The 17,710-nt window shown below is 55.4% G+C and overlaps 1 protein-coding gene across 2 annotated transcripts in view; it reads left to right on the top strand.

Moving 5' to 3' along the window:
- Positions 1-17,353, top strand: part of KCNK5 (potassium two pore domain channel subfamily K member 5) — a 39,581-nt gene extending 22,228 nt beyond the window's left edge. Inside the window, exons 1-5 of one of the 2 annotated variants that reach the window (XM_070586022.1) lie at positions 5,068-5,173; positions 10,349-10,460; positions 11,878-12,044; positions 12,248-12,416; positions 14,592-17,353. In XM_070586022.1, coding sequence (XP_070442123.1) covers positions 5,093-5,173; positions 10,349-10,460; positions 11,878-12,044; positions 12,248-12,416; positions 14,592-15,451 — 1,389 coding nt within the window. In that variant the 5' untranslated portion in view covers positions 5,068-5,092 and the 3' untranslated portion in view covers positions 15,452-17,353. Of the gene's footprint in view, positions 1-5,067; positions 5,174-10,348; positions 10,461-11,877; positions 12,045-12,247; positions 12,417-14,591 lie in introns of those variants that run through there. The other variant, XM_008518020.2, reaches the window with a different exon arrangement.
- Positions 17,354-17,710: the final 357 nt, after the last annotated feature.

Here is a 17,710-nt window from a genome sequence, read left to right as displayed (position 1 = left end):
ACAATTTCCTGTCCTCAAGTCTTTGACCCACTAGTTGGGAGACATCTCTTGGCATCAGTCAAAGCAGAAAGATGTCAGACACTCCCAGGATCTGGATTCTGGAGGCTGATCCAGGCCCCAGGCCAACGTCCCAGGTAGGAAAGAGATACCAGCACAGGACTGGGGGGTAGGGAAGCTACAGGTGGATGAAGGATTGTCCCTCTTGTCATTTAAACCTCACCGGACATCCCACCTGCCCTGAGTCCTTCAGAAGATGAGGCAGGGGGTGGATTTTGAGAACATGGCTCCAGAGGGTCATCTGGTGTGTGTGTTTGGATGGGAGGGAGTTCTGTCCTATTCCCCGGGGCCAGCTCTCAGGCAGCATTGCTTTGGGCCTGGAACTGGGCCGGAGAGATCCTGTGTGTCTGCACGAACAGGGATTTCCAGTCTCACTCATCAGCTCAGCCTTCCAGGTGGCTGAGAACGCCTGCTGACATCCCATCCTGAGCTCAGACCCCGCCGGCCCTTCGCTGTTTGCTTAGCCAAGCCTGCAGCCCTCCCAGGTCAGCCAGTCCCTGCAGAGCTCTGCCCTGGACTCGGCTCTCACGGGAGGGGCCATCCCAGCTGAGAACAATGGAGACACAGGGTCACCTGCCTTGTTTTCATTGTCCCTCCTGAGGGAGGACAGGGCTCCCGAGCCTGAGAAAGTCGGAAACCCGGAGGTTACTGCTGAAAACGTGCTTACCTCTGGCACGGGCTTCCCCGCCTTGAGCGTGAGACCCAGCAGTGCATCTGGGCTCTGTCGAGGCTGCTGAGAGATGGCTGTGGAGGGCACACGAGGGGAAGCCCAAAGGGAGGACCGTCAGACCTCCTGGCATGCCTGTTGATTCCAGGGGCGGGGCAGACTCGGACCTTTCCCCTAACAAGGATGGTTTGGGTCTAGGGCAGTGGTTCTGAAATTAGCTCTATATAACATTAGAGGCACCTGAGGCAGCTTCCAAGCATTCTAGTTCCCTATCCATGGCCCAAACCATTTCTGTCTGAATCTCTGGGGGTAGGACCAGGCATGAGTATTTTCCCAAGCTCCCCCAGGTGGTGTCTTACGTGCAGTCCAGGTGAAGAAGCAGTAGTATAGTGACTGCTAGAGTGCAGTGAGGGTGGGCGTGCTGTATCACATTCCCCTTGCCCAGTACGATTGCCTGGGTTTACTGTAGGCGTGACTGACACTGGCGGATGGCATTTTGTACATAGCCCCACCCGAGACACAGGGGTGGCGGGGGCGGGGGGGGGGGGGCGCTGGGGTGGTGACATCATGCTGTGGCTGGCTGCTTCCTCCCTGGCCTGGGGGCAGGCAGCTCGGGCCAGCCCTAGGCACATTACTTCAAGGACCAAGGAGGAGAGTGTGCAGTGAGGCGCCTTCTCCATCCTGCAGTGGGATCTGGGGAAGCAAGGAAGGAGGTGTGATCGAGGAGTAGGGCCAGCTCCCAACAGGGTCAGCCTGGCTTGCTGGGGGCTTGGGAAGAGCTGGAGCTGGTGGCCAGTAAGCTGAGTCCTGAGAACAAAAACATATTTTCTCAAATGTGCTGTGTGGATTGGGGGCTTGGAAGATGCTGGGCCCAGAAGACCTGGTTCTGGCCAGAGAACATGTGAACTGTAGAGAGGCATCGCCTGCCCAGGCAGGGGGACCCTGGTGGTCATAGGCCCACCTCCTCATTTTACAGAGAAGGAAGTGGGCAGAGGTCAGGGGTCCCTGGAGAACCTCAACATGTGACAGGCAGAGCTGAGCTGAACCCGGGTCTTCAGACCCTCTGTTGACATCCTAGCACACCAACCACGTCTCCAACAACTTGACGTTCCGTCTGTCTTCCAAAAACATTATAAATGTTCCATGTAGGTATTGGCGCAACTCTGGAATGCAGATAAAAAAGAAGTTAAAGTTCATTTTGCAACCACCCAGGTCTGGTCTTAACTGAGACTTGGTGTGGCTCTGTCCCCTCAGGTCCCTGCACCTGCCCCACAGCGTCCTGGAGAGACAGGGCCCGGGCAAGCTGGGCCTGTAGCTGGCACAGGTATCAGGGTGTCACCGCTGGGCCCTTGCCAATACCCTGCTCATAAACCGCGCCTGCCCCCAAGCCGCACCCTGGTCACCTGGGCTGAGGCAAGAGGGTGGGGAGAATACCGAGGATTCCTTCTGCCTGCCCTCACGTCCTCCCTCCTGGGTCAGGGAGATAGGAGGCCTGAGCCCAGCGCCCACACCCCTCCCGCTCCACTAAGGCAGGGAGCCGCTACGCGTCCGAATCACCTGGGGGGCTTGCCAGTCGCCCAGGCCCGGGTCAACCACACAGACAGGAGACGTGTGCGTGGGACCCAGACGTAGTGTTTGTGTAAACTTCCAGGTGGATCCATTGGGCAGCCTGGACTAAGAGCCACTGTGTCTGTGGCTGTGTAGTATCTAAGGTCCCTGATCCTCGGTTTCCTTGTCTGAAAACACTCCCAACACCCCTCCCCCACCCCCAATTCGCCTTAAGGGAAGTTTGAGAAGTTGAGTCAGTCTGAAAGATGGAGAGTGAGACGGATGAGGATAATTGAGGACTTGGCTAATAGAACCTTCAATTCTCTAATTTGTCTTGGGACTAAGGGAGTTAACAGGGCTCACCTTATCTCCAAGGTACTTTTGATCTGCCAGCAGTCCCCAAAAGGACGATCAGGGGGAGGACTAGCTGAGCAGCTAGACAGACAATCTATATACACCAGCCCCGTCCCACCCTACTCCCCCTTCTCTCACTGAGGCAGGGAGTTGGGGGGGTCCCAATGCGTAGGACCTGGGGTCCTACCCCCACCACCTTTTATCTGTTCATAAGTTCGTGATATTAAAGAATTTAAAAACCATTGTTCTAAACAAGCCCAAACTGCATTTCTTTGCCTGAAAAGTGCCCATGACGGGTTTCCTCATCTCCGTTTCTGTCTGTCCTGTTCAGAAGTGCCCCGACCCCCTGGGACCTTGACCCCACCCTCGGCCCCCTGCCCTGAGGGAGTTCTTTGTTAGAGACTAGGTGGACATGTGGACAGACATGGACACACAGGGAGAGCCCAACACAGAGACTGGGGAGTGGGCATTGGCTGTGTTGTGAAGCTGGGGGCAGCCGGGCGGGAGTGGGGCCCAGAGTTCAGAGAAGCCGCCACGGCCCCGGCCTGAGCTCCACCTGACAGGGCAGGAGGGGGACCAGTATGTGGCACTGTCCTCTGCAGGCTGCCTACCTTGCTTGGCTGTGTGGGAAACTGGCCAGGGTGGCTGGGTGGCAGAGATCAGGAGAGATGGGCCGTCTGAGGGATGGGGGCGGGATATCTGGGGTGTGCCTCTGTTTCCCCTGCCCTCTGCTGCCTTCGAGGAGACCTTTAGCGCACACACCCTGCCTCCCAAGTCCCCCGCTCCAGCTGTCCGGTGGCCCGGGGACCCCTGCTGAGCCTCAGTTCTCCTGTGCCCCCTGTGAATTTTTCTGGTCCCTGAGGACATTGGAGAAGTCACCGAGGAAGCACATTGATCAGACTGAGAAGATCGTTTTCACTATTCAGACAGGGAGATTGGGGCGAGGTGGCAGGTGTGAGGAAGCTTGGGGACAGGGCAGGGAGGTAAACCCCTTGCCCTTTGATTCAGCTTTGGGGGTAAGTGGTCTTCCCCCGGGGTTCTCAAGTCCCCACAGCGGCTGGTTTCCTGACACACGTGCCAGTCATAACACCGATTGCAAATACGTTGATTCATTGCTTATGGAGGTCTAGGCACTTTTCATGTGTTCAGATAGGTGTTAGTGTTGGCACTTGGAGAAACTGAGGCTGATGAGCTAAGTTATTCACCCAGAGACTTGGTGCTAGCAATTGAGAGAGCCCCCCTAGATTCAGACCCAGGTCAGTGTCACATTTCCTTGAGCCTCCGCGTGGGAGAGGGGTCGGGGCTGCGCTCCAGAGAGCCCTGCCTCTCCCTAGATGAAGAGCTCAGCCTGAGCCCAGAGGGGCTTGTAAGGATTCAGTGAGGAAAGTGCCAGGCTTGTGGTAGTAAATGTTTCCACCAGTGTTGACTTGTATATTCCTTTTCCTGCTCTCTGCGCATCCACTGTCCCCTGGGAGAGTTTCCGGAGGGGCCAGGCCTCCCGTTTCTTCAGGAAGGACAGTCCCTCCAGTCACCCCAGGGACTCTCCCACCCGCACTGCCACTCACTCTGCTGTCTGGATGAGGGGGCTTTCGTCTGCCTCCCTCACCCCGCCCCCAGCACCTTCAGCCCCTTGCCCTCTCTGTTCTCGCGGTCTGGTGACTACCACCCTCCACATGCCAGTTGAATGCTGGTGGTTTAGGCAGCCGGGCATTGATCCCCTGACCCCGCCAACCCCTCCTCTTGGTGGGATCTGACTCCGCCTCCCACCCTCTTGCTGGATCAAGGCCTTCCACCTTGTTACTGATGAATTTAGTTAAAACCCTCCTGCAGAATGCTGCTGGGAAGGTGTTGAGGGAAGGACATTAGAGGATGAGTTAGTAGAAGCCAGAGAGTGTATCCTCATTCATTCACGTTCATTTGCTTTTAACAGTATTTGTTGTGCACCTGCTGTGTGCCAGGCAGTGCTCTGGGCTCTGGGGATACAGATGAAAGTCCCTGCCCTCTCAGAGCGGACCTTCAGGGGGAGTCTCTGCGTTCCTGCAGAAATTTCCCTTGCAGTTTCCTGGGAAGCTGTGTTCCTGAGGCCTGGCTTCATTCCATGTGGCTAAGAAACCCGCCCTGCATCCCCTCTTCTCCGGCTGTAGGTAGCACAGAGATTAAGAGCCAGGCTGCTGGGTTCACACCGCAGCCCCACCCCTGACTAGCTGGGTGACCTTGGGCAAGTTACTTAATTAGCTCCTGTGCCTCATTTTCCTCACCTGTAAATGGGGTTAATAGTACCTATGTTATAGAGGTGTAAAGATTCAGTGGAGCTAAGTGATTTAAAGTGCTTTGATTGGTGCCTGTCATATAAGTGCTCAAACGTCAGCTACTAGTCAAATATCAACTGTTATACTCTATGAAATAAGGATTAATAAGCCATTCCCCGCCCACCTCCTAAGGTGGCTAGAGGGCTAGATAAGAGGGATGACAGGTTCTTTCTATCCTGCCCAGCACCGTGCACCTAGGACAATTAGCCTGTTTCACCTTCCACGCCAGAGGAACCAGGTAAGCTTTGATGGAATGAATTCAGGATGAATGCAGCCAGGGATGGTAAAGGACATTTGGCTCGGGTACCACAGACAGGCTGGGTGTGGTGGAGGCCAGCATCAAGGAGGGTCCTTAAGGCTCATCCTGCATAGCAGGAAGGAGCTCTGTGGTCCGTCCATGCTGCGGGAGCTGGACGGAGCCCAGGGAGTAGCTGCCATCCCTGGACAGGCTGCCCCCTGCCTTCCATTTCCCCCACCCAGCCTGATGGAGGGCAGGGCCCACCTCAGCCCCACCTGCCTGTATCAGAAGGTGGGCTTCATGTCCCAAGCCCTGGCTGTGCCCGCCTGGAACCGCCCACTTGTCAGGATGAATCTCTCCAGGAAGAGGAGGCCTGGCAGCCGCCTCTGCCTGGGAAACCCCGGATCCCCGGGGGTGAGGAGCTATCCGCGAACCCGGATTTTGTGGACAGTAGAGCCCGGGAGGGTGGGGTCAGGGCAATGGTTGCCTGAAGCCAAGGCCAGGGCATGAATCTCGCCTCCTGGAGGCCTAGCTGGAAATGCTGAGCTCGGTCAGAGTGGACGGACTGGTTCTAGGGCACTGTTTTTTCAGCTGGTGTGAAGGGGTGGAAGTTTGCACTGCCTCCTCCCTGTGGCCTTTGCGGGGAGGGGGGTATGACAGCGGCTAGGACCCAGAAGGGCCGGGTTCTCCTCCTGGCTTCATCGCTTTTAGCAATCAGACCCTAAGTTACTTACTTAACCTCTCTAAGCTGTAAATCCTCCTTTGCAAAATGGAAAAAATTATGGCATCTTCCCAGCAGGATTGTGTCCTCGTTAAATGAGCTCAGGGCATGTGAAGCGCTTAGCACATCTCTCTCTGCGTGGTGAGCCCTCAGTAAATCAGAACTACTTTCTTAGGACGTGACAGAGGTGGGAGCTCCATTCAGTCCCCAGACAAGAGCCGGGCTGGAGCCGTGTACAGGATCCCCCCTCTCCTGTCACTATCCAGGGTTATGTGGAAAATGAAAATAGTGCCTTGGGTGAACTTGGGAGCCAAGTTAAAGAATCTTGTGAGTGAACAGGGGCCGCCTCCTCCCGAGAAAGCTGTTTCCCTAACCCCGGGGACAGGATGCCTTGTCTAATGGGGTGTTGGCCTGGCTCCCCAACGCCCCTCCCCCAACCCTGGGATGACCTCAGTCCTGGGTCAGCTCCTCTGTTCTGGGACACCTCCGCCTTGGCCTGTGTGACCCTGACCATAACCAGTGAGGTGTTCCCACCAGAGCCACAGCTGTACATGAGGGGAACAGGGAGCATGGACCCCAAGTTCACATCTGGACCTGTGCTCCCCAAGTCTAGCTTTCCTCACCTGTCAAGTGATGCCTGGCAGAATCGCAGGGAGAGCCAGTTAGGTAATAGGAAAGCCCCAGCAAGGGGTGTCTGACATCCTACAGCACTGAAACCCTGCTGCTCTCCCCAGCCTTGGGATGGAGCCAAGCTGATTCCCAGGCCAGCTGCTTGGGCCCCCTGGTCAGAGAGGAAGCAACAACAAGGGATGCTGGAGACCACCCAGGGGCAGGTCAAGCAGTGAAGGGAGGGGGATAGGGACCATATTGACTTGCACCCCAGCTAGAACCTGGCCCAGTTCTGCCGCTTAACCTCTCTCAGCCTCAGTTTCCTGACCTGATCAGTAGGCACAGCTCCTGCCACTGGAATGTTGTAAGGGTTAGTGGTGCTTCTAGCCCTTGGGGTGGCGAGGGGGTTGGGACCCTTCAGGATGCCCCCTTTGCCTGCCCCTCTCTGGGTGACCATGGATTGATGATGGAGGTCATGGGGAAAGTGCATAGGGCCAGAGGCTGAGGCTGCAGCTGTGCCCCAATGGGCACACCATTGGTGGGGTGAAGGGCAAGAAGCCCAACTTCTCTGCTTCAAGAGGCACACTGCCCTTGTGGGTTATCTTGTTTTGCCCACTTTTAGGTTTGATGTCTCCTTCCCACTTACTAAATGATTCCCAAATCACAGATCGCCTTGGGCAAGCCAGTGGGAGCAGTGGGAGCAGTGTTGGCATAGTGGGTGGGGCTTTGCTGTGAATTGCAGGGCATTTAGCCTTTCTGATCCCTGCCCACTTAATGCCAGCAGCGCCTCCATCATCCCCTAGAATAGGTGTGTGAGAGGACAAGGATTTCGTCCCTTCACTGCCTGTCCTTGGTGCCTGGAACAGTGCTTGGCACATACAGTGCTCCCCACTCAGGCGGCAGTTCCAGACACTTCCAGAGGGTGCTACCACCCCAGTGGAGAACCCCTGTTTCAGTCACACCTTCAGCATCCCTAATGTGCGGAGGTCACCCTTGATCGAAACACTTTTCATTATCGGGAATGGATTACTGCCAAAAGCAGTCCATTCTGAAGTAGCTCATTATCCAAAAAAGCCACACCTATCCCCTCTTGGACTTTGGCCTGCTGGTTAACATATCGTGTGAAGTCTGACACCCAGAATAGAACAGAGTGCCCCAGGTATGGCCTGACCCCACAGCAAACAGTGGGCTGTTACCTCCCAGCCTTGAATAGATAAGGTATTGACACTGCCCCAGATAGTATTTACTTTTCTTTTGGGAGCCACCTTCATATTTGTTGGCTTGTTGTCAGGTGAAACCCAAGGACTTTTCTCTTCAATCTATATTCATCTTTTCTAACCCAAAGTGTAAGACATGAAAATTTTTTTTAAAAGACAGTCATTTCTTGTTAGTTTGGGCCCATTTTCCCAGTCCAGATGATTTTGAGTCCCAAACTGCCATTACAGTGTGTTAGCCATCTTCCCAGCCCAGCCTTGTCCCCAATATTGCATCCCTGGCAGATTAGACTGGTCAGCCATCTATGTCCTTACTGTGTTGTTGATTAAAATATTGAAGAGACCAGGCCTTCGGCATGACAGTGGAGAGCTCAGGCCAGGTTGATAATGATCACTCGTTCTTGGGGTTGTTGATCTGCTTTTAAATGGACCCAAATTAATCCCAGCTTCACCCTGCTTTTCCCTGTCTTGTCCACATGAATATGTTTAAGCCCATCTGTTCAGCTGCCTTGCTGAAATCTGGATGGACTGCATTCCACCAAACTTCAAGGCTTTGCAGCCCCTTGGGAGAGGGAGATGCACTCAGCTGAGCGTGACTTGTTCTTGGTGAACCTGTGCTAGCTTATGGTGCCCATCACCTCCTCTTCTGAATGTGCCAGACTTTCTGCTGTCCCCGTTTAGAAGTCTGCAAGAGTTCAGGTTTTGGTTTCTAGAATCCACGCTTTCCATTTGTATGAGAATAGGGACAACTTCTCTTCTGACATCTTTCCTGTCCCCCCGAGATTCCATGGGGATGACCAGAAGTGGCTCTCCAGTCGCATCTTTCTCTGGTCAGTGGTGCCGTTCTCACTTAGAGGTGTTCTCGTATTGCTCGTTTCATCTGTCTTGGGCTGCGCCGCCCTTTCCACTGTACAACGGATATCTGAGATAACAAAGGCTGAGAAAGGGGAGCTCAGTGGCTCTGCCATCTCTTTACCATTAACACACAGGGTGTTAAGACTTCCTCATTCTCTTGCTTTGAACATAGATTTGGTTTTTTAGACAACCTTTTGATGGACCCTCATGTTTGTTTTAGTGCTCCTGTTAGCCTAGTCGTGTCTAAATGTCCTGGTGCTCTCATCTGTATGTGGCCTGGCCAGCTAGACAGTGGCTCCCTGAGGGCAGGGTTGAAGGCAGCTGTCCTTCCTTCCCCCTGGGCTGCTGCGCGGCCTGCAGAGAGATGCTCTGGAAATGCTGTGAGGAAGCAGGGCAGCGAGTGGTGTGGTTTGATGGCCTGTCAGATGAGCATGTCATCATGGAAAATTCTTTATAGAGTTTGCAGATCCGTTTACACGGCCCTCTGGTGCTGCTGCAAACTGCACATTCCTTCAGGATAACCCACCCTTTCTCTGTTTTCCCACCAAACTTCAGTCACACCGCGGGTGGGTTAGAACTGTGGTTTTTCTTTCTCCGTCCTGCTTCCATCCATCCCTCCTCTCTCTTCCCTCGGTCCTAGGCTCCATTTTCGTAGGGAATTTGGCTGTGTTCCTGGTCTCCTGGCTGGATGGCCCATCCTGGGGCCCTCCTTGGGGGCAGAACTGGAACCTCAGATTTACAGTAGCCCCTGGCCCCTCCTTGTGAGCCTTCATCTGGGGTCCTGGCCCTGCCATTGATGGCACAGTGAATGATGGCAGGACTGAAGGATGGGATAGAGGCAGGGTCTGGTCAGGCGGAAACAGGTTTGGCAGTGTTCCTGGACTAGATAAGGTCTGTCCTGGGGTCTCCCAGTGGACTTCCTCAGGTGGCCTCTAACCTGCTGCCCACGGTGGCTGGAAGCTCTGTGGGGACTGATAGCACGATTTTGAGTCACCCTGAAATATACACATCACCTTCTGATGATCTGTCCTGGTCCAGATCTTGAAGTTGCTCAGCCCAGGGCAGAGAGAAGAAGGGCATCAAAGAAGGGAGGGAAGGGGGTCCTGTAGAGAGAGAGGACAGAGGCCCAGGCATGGGGGAAGGAGGCCAGCTGATTGGTGTACCCTCGGAGGACAGATCCAAGAGGGCACTGAGCTGACCTTTGCAGGTATCCTGACAGGGGCAGTGAAGGATGTATGGGGGTCCCTTCTGGGCCAACTCTGAGCAGTGGAACACTGCTCATGGAGGGCTGAGTGCGGCAGAGGGATCCTCCTCTGTGTCTGCATCACATCTGCCCTCTTTGAGAGGCAGAATAATCTAGTGTAGTGGTTCTCAAAGTGTGGTCCCTGGACCAATAGCATCAGTATCACCAGGGAACTGGTTAGAAATGCAAATTCTTGGACCCTTTCCTGGACCTACTAAATGAGAAACTCTGGGGAGGGGGCCCAGCAGTCTGTATTTTACACAAGCTCTCCTAGTGATTCTGGCTCAGTGAGAGGGTGAACCAATTGCCTGGTTTCCTATTCTTATCAGCTGTGGGACCTTGAGCAAATCCCTTAAGCTCCCTGATCCTCTATAAAATGTTTCATCATCTATAAAATGGAGACAATAACTACCACCTTGTTATTGTGATGATTAAGTGAGAATGCTTATAAAGAGTTTAATAGAGTGTTGTCACTGAGAAAGCATCTGTAAGTCCAGCCTCCTCTCCCCGCTTCATTGTCTCTCTCTTTTTAGGTGGTATCTGATGCTGCAGGACAGGGTGTGGCCATCACAGGAAACCAGACCTTCAACAACTGGAACTGGCCCAATGCAATGATTTTTGCAGCCACGGTCATCACCACCATCGGTGAGTCCTCTGAGACCGTCAGGATACCCACTGCCATGCCCTAGCCCCCGAAACCTTACAGGAGTCCAGCTCTGGTCACACAGCTTCATGGGGGTTCAAAATCAAGCCAGTTGCAATCTGTTCTTTTGACATTTTCCTGTGGATTTAGTAAATGCTTGGTGACTGGCCATACCTGGGATAATGTCTTTCAGAAGTCCTGACCTGGGCTCTTGGAGCAGAAACGACACGGCCCAAGAGCCAGACCCATGCAGGAGGTTGAACAGGTTGTTCACTGCACAGATCCAGCCTGTGTTTGCTCACCAAGCTGGGTGTCTATTCTAGTTATCTATGGCTGCACAACCAGCAACCCCAGACGTTAGTGGCTTAAAACACAGCTTATTATCTTTTGTCATTCTGTGGTTGACTGCGTTCAGCTGGTTGGTTCTTGCTTGAGGTCTCCTGTGCAGTGGCAGTCATGGTGGCTGGGGCTGGAGTCATCTGAAAGCCCAGCTGGTAGACCTCCAATCATATGTTTGATAGTTGCTGCAGGCTGTTGGCTGGGGGCTCAGCTGGGGATGAAAACCCAGTGGCTTGGGCATCTCACAGTATGGCAGCTGGGTTACAAGAGGGAAAATCCCCAAAGTGAACATTTCAAAAGATCAAGGGGAGAAGGAGCAAGGCTTCTACCTGGCCCACCCAGCATCACTTGTGCTGTGTTCTATGGTCAGGCAAGTCACCAAAGCCCAGCTTCAGAGGAGGGGACTCAGACTCCAGCTTGACGTGAGCAGCAGTGTGCTTGCATAAGAAGGGAAGGGATTGAGAATGGCCGTTTCTGGAGACCATCTACCACAGCGCCTCCGGGCTGTCTACCCAGAGAGAGTATCTGTTTCTCATTTGCACACTGGTGCCATATGGGCTAGTGGACAACTTGCTAATGTTGGAGGCTTATCCACCTTCAGGGAGCTCCAGTCTGATGGAGGAGACATAGCCCATACCATCATAATTGCTACAAAGGATCATGAGCATAGTGTGATCAAGGGAAATTTCATTTTTTTTCTTTGCAGGGAAAGAGTTGCCCTGAGCTAACATCTGTTACCAATCTTCCTCCTTTTTTTTTTTTTTCCCCTCCCCAAAGCTCCAGTGCATGGTTGTCTATCGGGGTGGTGTAGTTCCGCAACCGGGAAATGAGCCCGGGCCGCCAAGGTGGTGAGCGTGCCGAACTTTAACTGCTAGGCCATCAGGGCTGGCTCGGAAATTTCATTTCCTAAGTACTGATATTAGATCAACAGCAAGTAATCTTAGAGGATGGGCCTCCCTCAAGCTGGGGTGTGTGTGTGTGTGTGTGTGTGTGTGTGTGTGTGTGTGATGGAGTCAGGGCACTCTGAGTCTAGGTCCCCACTATGGCCCTGTTTTCGACCTCACTTCTCTTCTTCCTCAGGCTATGGCAATGTGGCCCCTAAGACCCCCGCTGGGCGCCTCTTCTGTGTCTTCTATGGCCTCTTCGGGGTGCCGCTCTGCCTGACATGGATCAGTGCCTTGGGCAAGTTCTTCGGAGGACGCGCCAAGAGGCTGGGCCAGTTCCTCACCAAGAGAGGCGTGAGCCTGGTATGTCCCCACCCCTAGCTGCTGGGCAGAGGTGGGGGGACCCTGGCAGGTGACAGGAGGGTGGGAAGGATTCAAGAATTGGACAGAGGTGGTAGGACAGACGGCAAGAGGGCAGTTTCAGAGCCCTCTGACCACCTCCCCAGCCCTCCGGGTTTCCCCCATCTCCACCATTGTCTGACTTGGTCTCCCCGCCACCCCCTCAGCGGAAGGCGCAGATCACATGCACGGCCATCTTCATCGTGTGGGGTGTCCTGGTCCATCTGGTGATCCCTCCCTTCGTGTTCATGGTGACTGAGGAGTGGGACTACATCGAGGGCCTCTACTACTCCTTCATCACCATCTCCACCATCGGCTTTGGCGACTTCGTGGCCGGTGAGTCCTGCCCCTCTCTACCTGCTCTTTCTCTGCTTCTCCACTCTCAATTCAGCTGACCTTCTCTGGGGTCCCTCAGGCGTTCAGTGTCCTGGGCACTTACCCTACCCAGTGAGTCCTTGATCAACCCTGCCAGGTACAAGAAGAAACTAAGGCACAGAGTGACTGCAGAAGACTTCTCTCTAGTCCCCTTCCTCAGGACGTGGCTTTTCCCTCCTTTTCTTTCCATGTTTAGTGTCTCACCTCTTCCTCTCCCACTGTTCTCCCCTCTCTCCTGAGCACTAGGGGCTGGTGGTAGGGCCTTCCCCCTGCAGGGTCTGTGCCAGGGGCCCCTCCCCATCACAGAGCTGCCTGCCTTCCCTCATTCACAGGAGCTGAGGGAGCTGCCCTGGAGGCTTGGCTCCGAGGCCCGAAACTTCACTCTGCTCTTGCCACAGGCGGCTTCAAGACAAGAGAGGCTTTCTCCCCAGCTGCCTGCCCCTCGGCCGGGCCTTCCTCCCACTCCTCCCTGCCTGATCCAGGCGGGCCGCAAGAGTCTTTGGCCGCTTTGTCTGTCCGGCCCCAGCCCCTCCTGTACTAGTGCCTGTGGCCTGCGCAGCATCTCGGTTCTTAATCTTCGGACACCCCGTTTGGCAACACTGCCCAGCTGTTTGTTCCCTCAGTGCCTGCTGCCCTGCCCATTTGCCCTCGACCTCTGCTCCAGGGGCCTCTGGTCACCCCTTCCCCCTTCCTAGGGGACAGGGGCGGGTAACCAGCCTTCTGCCCCATTGTCACAGAGACTTGGAATGCTGGGAGGGGGGCCACTGAGTGGGTGGGAGGAACAGGAAAGAGCCCTAAACACTCCACTGACCCTGGCAGATCTGGGCCTGCTGTCTTGGGAGATAAATTTAGACGGAGGCACAACCCTGCCATTGTCTAAGGGACCGTGAGCCGGCTAAGAAGCCTTTGTATTGGTGGAGTACAGCAGTGTATTTAATCACACTTTCCCAGCTCCAGCAAGACACCTAACCTCAGCCTCAGTTTCCTCACCTGACAAATCAGTTTCATAAAAAAGAAATTGCACCCACCCGACAGGATAGTGGAAATCAAATGAGTGCTATGGGCTGGGCCCGGCTACATTAGTGTGAGTCCTGGTTGTCATCATACCTTGCTTGTGACCATGACCCCTGAGCAAGATTGACAGCGCCCCTCAAACGGCACCTCCTGTCTTCAGGGGGAGACACAACGGCCCTTGCATTCGGGGAGTCTCGGCTCTAATGAGGGAGTCCTTGCCCTGAGGGAGCCCCCTCTGAAGGAAGCCCCTTCCTCCAGTCCCTTTTCCAAGTTGCTCCCAGTTGGGAGGCAGAGGGGACAGGATACATAAGACAGATGAACATGCCTGGAGGTGTAAAGTTAAACAAGAAATCTCAGCTAATCCTGGAGTGTAGGAGAGCAATCGTTGCTGTGTGGGGTGGCCCGGGAGGGCTCCCTGGAGCAGGCGTCGGGAGCCTTGCCTCAGAGGAGGGATATGTGAAGTGGGCAGAGCCCTCCGGCCGCAGGAAGAGCCAGTTTGAGGAGGTCAGAAACAGGAAGTCAGGAGGCAGGCCAGACCCCACTGAAGGAAAATCGAGGCTGCCCAGAAAATTTCCTGCTGGACCAGTGCTCACAGACGCTTGGCCCAACCGCCGGTTTTGTTCATATTGAACCAGTGAGTTCATCCCCACCCAGGAGGGTGCTGGCCACCCTCTCACTTAGCTTCCATCCTGGTTTTAACTGAACTGTAACATAAACACCAACAAAGCGCACAGAGCAGCCAGGTGGAGGTGAACGCTTGAGACGCAAACATTCGTGAACTATTTCCTGACCTGTGTGTTGGCTCCATTACTGGCCTTCCCAAAGCCCCTCCCCTTGAACCTCCCTCACCCCAGGGAGTCACTCTCCTGACCTTTCACAGAGGAGGAAACTGAGGCTCAGGCAGGTTGGGGACTGCCATAGGCACATCAGTGACTGGGCCAAGGCCCTTTAGCACAGTGGGGCAGTCCGGGTTCTAGAACAGGCCTCCCTTCCTTCTCAGTGTGTCCCCTTCTGCGTCCTAGCACTGTGCCCACTCTTAGACAACACAGCTCTGGCCTTCGTGTGTTTCCGGGTCCCCGCTGACCACCTCCTGACCCTCTGGGCTCCCCGTCTTGTCCTCAGGTGTGAACCCAAGCGCCAACTACCACGCCCTATACCGCTACTTCGTGGAGCTGTGGATCTACCTGGGGCTGGCCTGGCTGTCCCTCTTTGTCAACTGGAAGGTGAGCATGTTTGTGGAGGTCCACAAGGCCATTAAGAAGCGGCGGCGGCGGCGGAAGGAGTCCTTCGAGAGCTCGCCACACTCCAGAAAGACCCTGCAGATGACCGGGAGCGCAGGGTCCAAGGATGTCAACATCTTCAGCTTCCTGTCCAAAAAGGAGGAAACCTACAATGACCTCATCAAGCAGATCGGGAAGAAGGCCATGAAGACAGGTGGGGGTGGGGAGAGGGTCCCAGGGCTGGGGCCTCAGGGGGTTGGGCTGCCAGCCCTCCCCACCTCCCTGGCCCCCCTGGTGGTCTACTCCAAGAACCGGGTGCCCACCTTGGAAGAGGTGACTCAGACACTAAGAAGCAAAGGCCACGTGTCACGGACCCCCAGTGAGGAGGCCGGGGCAGGGCCCCCTGAGGATGGCACCCCCACCTCCGAGGTGTTCATTAACCAGCTGGACCGCATCAGCGAGGAGGGTGAGCCGTGGGACGCACAGGACTATCACCCACTCATCTTCCAGAATGCCAGCATCACCTTCGTGAATGAGGAGACCGGCCTCTCAGATGAGGAGACGTCCAAGTCCTCGCTGGAGGACAACCTGGCCGGGGAAGAGAGGCCCCAGGAGGGTCCCAAGGCCGAGGTGCCCCTGAACCTGGGCGAGTTCCCCTCGTCAGATGAGTCCACTTTCACCAGCACCGAGTCGGAGCTCTCTGTGCCTTACGAGCAGCTTATGAATGAGTACAATAAAGCAGATGGCTCCAAAGGCACATGAGGCGAGGCCGCTCCCCACCCCGCCTTCGATGGCTTCTGTTCCCCTCATCCTGGGGCAGCCTACGATGGCTGGGACCCCTGGCCCTTGGGGGGGGCGGCCCTGGAACTGGGAGGGGGCACCAGGGGCCTTCCTCACCTTGCATCCTCTCCGATCAAACATGGCATGCGCCCAGGACAGGGCCTCTGTTCTCCAGCTGAACAGGCACCCTGGCCATGGGAGGCATCTGTCCTGAGCACGGTTGGTGGATTTTTGGTGGTTCAAAGACATGTGTGGACTGGCAGGACAGACCCTGAGAAGACCTGCACCTGCGTGGGTCTTCACCCAGTCATTCGGTTGAGAATGTCACACGGTTCTCTTAGGCGGGGGCTCAGCCATTTGAGCTCACCAGTATTAATGAGCTCCTTCTGTGTGGCCAGCACTGAGAGAGGCACTTCCCAGAGAGAGGGAGGGCAGTGAGAGACCTGGGAGCTGTGGCGTGCGGGGCCGGCCCTGAGCTCCTCAGTAGTGGCAGGGCCCTGCCTGGGGGCCCGCGTTTCCCCATCCCTAGTCCCACCTGTCTGCCTGCCTGTCAGGCCCCTACCCAAACCTCAGTAGGGAAGGGGCTGCCTAAGGGGAGGGAGAGAGGAGACAGCGGGCTGGCGGGCTGAAACACTTCTGATACAGAGGACCCAGAGCAAGTCCTGACTGGGGCCCAGGGTCCTAGTCGTCCTTGATTTACTGGGACAGCCCAGAGCCAGTGCCGAGTCTCAGACACCCTTTGGCCAAGTGATGGGAGACGAAGGCTTTCTGCCCCCTGGGAGTGGTGGGGGGAAGAGCGTAACAGGCCGTGGCCACTGAGGCTGGGGCTCCTGGAGCTGGAAGCCAGGGAGCCACAGGAGTGCGCACAGCTTGGGCGCCTTCTGCCCCCACCCTCCCCGCCCCGATGGCCTCATTCCCTGCGTCCAGAACAGGGACCTCCCTGCTCCCCAGGTTGCTCTTGGCTCACAGCCGGGAATGGCCAAGTATGTGAATTGAGCTCCCTCCAGCTACTGTTGGGTGTGTGTGTGTGTGTGTGTGTGTGTGAGAGAGAGAGAGAGAGAGAGAGAGAGAGAGAGAGAGAGAGAAAGAGAAAGGAAAGGATTTGTGGCAGGGGAGCAAAAGATAATGTGAAACTGTACACAGCTTGTTTCTGGTGAGGGACTGGCGGAACTGGGTGTGCCTGAGTTCTGAGTTCTTGTGTTCTCCACAGTGCGCACCCTAGGGCCACCCACTCTGTCCTGCATGTTTTGTTATTTTTTGCATAAACTGCTGTTTTGTGTACCTGGCATCTGTTGGCTTCAGAGCCAGAGGGGAGAAAAGGTGTCAGAGTTGAGTCCCAGGGATTGGGATATTCCGTGTTCACCCTCCACCCCCAGCTTCGTTGGCCTTTCTCGGGGGACCTCAGCCAGGGTCATGATGTCAAGAGTTCCCACCCAGAGTCGGGGAGGGGGCCCTGCTCAGCAGGTGAGCAGAGTGGGGGAGGGGCATCGGTCGCAGGCGGCTGATGCTGGGCAGGAGGCAAGTGACCACTCTTGACCCAGACACCCTGTCTGCCTCTCAGCTCCCTCGCCAATACTGTGGGGCCAAATGGGGCCAGAACCCCACCCACCTCCCGCCAACATGTGAAGACGGTGATGGGCTTGTGTGTCCACTCCCCCACTCATCCTGTACCCAAGGGGCGTGCTGACCCAGCAGCGGTGCGGTGAGGAGCGGCCTCTGTCCTTCTGTGAAATGCTTTACCGAGCTCATCTTTATTTCCTCACCCCACCTTGCGGGGGTGTCGCTGGCTGTCCTGGAATCGTACACACTGTATGTACATAGTGGCAAGGATGTCAAATGTAATTTATTTTAATGTTTTTACAATAAAACATGAGATGGACAGGCCATCCTGGTGTGTGCTGTGGGGATGACGGGGAGGGTGCTGGGAGGGCAAGGTGTGGGGACAGTCTGGGAGCGTCGGGGCAGGGAGGACTGGGGACAGCCTGAGGGTCAAGAAGAGAAGTGAGGTGATCTGGAAGGGAGAAAAAAAATGAAAGTGGTGAAGAGGTGGAGGAAGGGCTGGCCACTTAAGATGAGGTAGTCAGAACAGGCTTCTTGGAGGAGGTGACAGTGAACAGGTCCAAATGTGGATAGGGGAGGAGCACTGTAGAAAGGGTCTAAGAACCAGGAAGGCCTCAGGAACCAGGGGGGAGAGGTCAGGGGCCATCACGGCAAACTCGTGTCACCAGTTGGCCAGGCACT

The sequence above is a fragment of the Equus przewalskii genome, chromosome 19 (genome assembly GCF_037783145.1).
Source record: "Equus przewalskii isolate Varuska chromosome 19, EquPr2, whole genome shotgun sequence".
Classification (NCBI taxonomy): domain Eukaryota; kingdom Metazoa; phylum Chordata; class Mammalia; order Perissodactyla; family Equidae; genus Equus; species Equus przewalskii.
The sequence above is the reverse complement of the archived record's forward strand: the minus strand, read 5'-3'. Positions and strand labels throughout refer to the sequence as shown.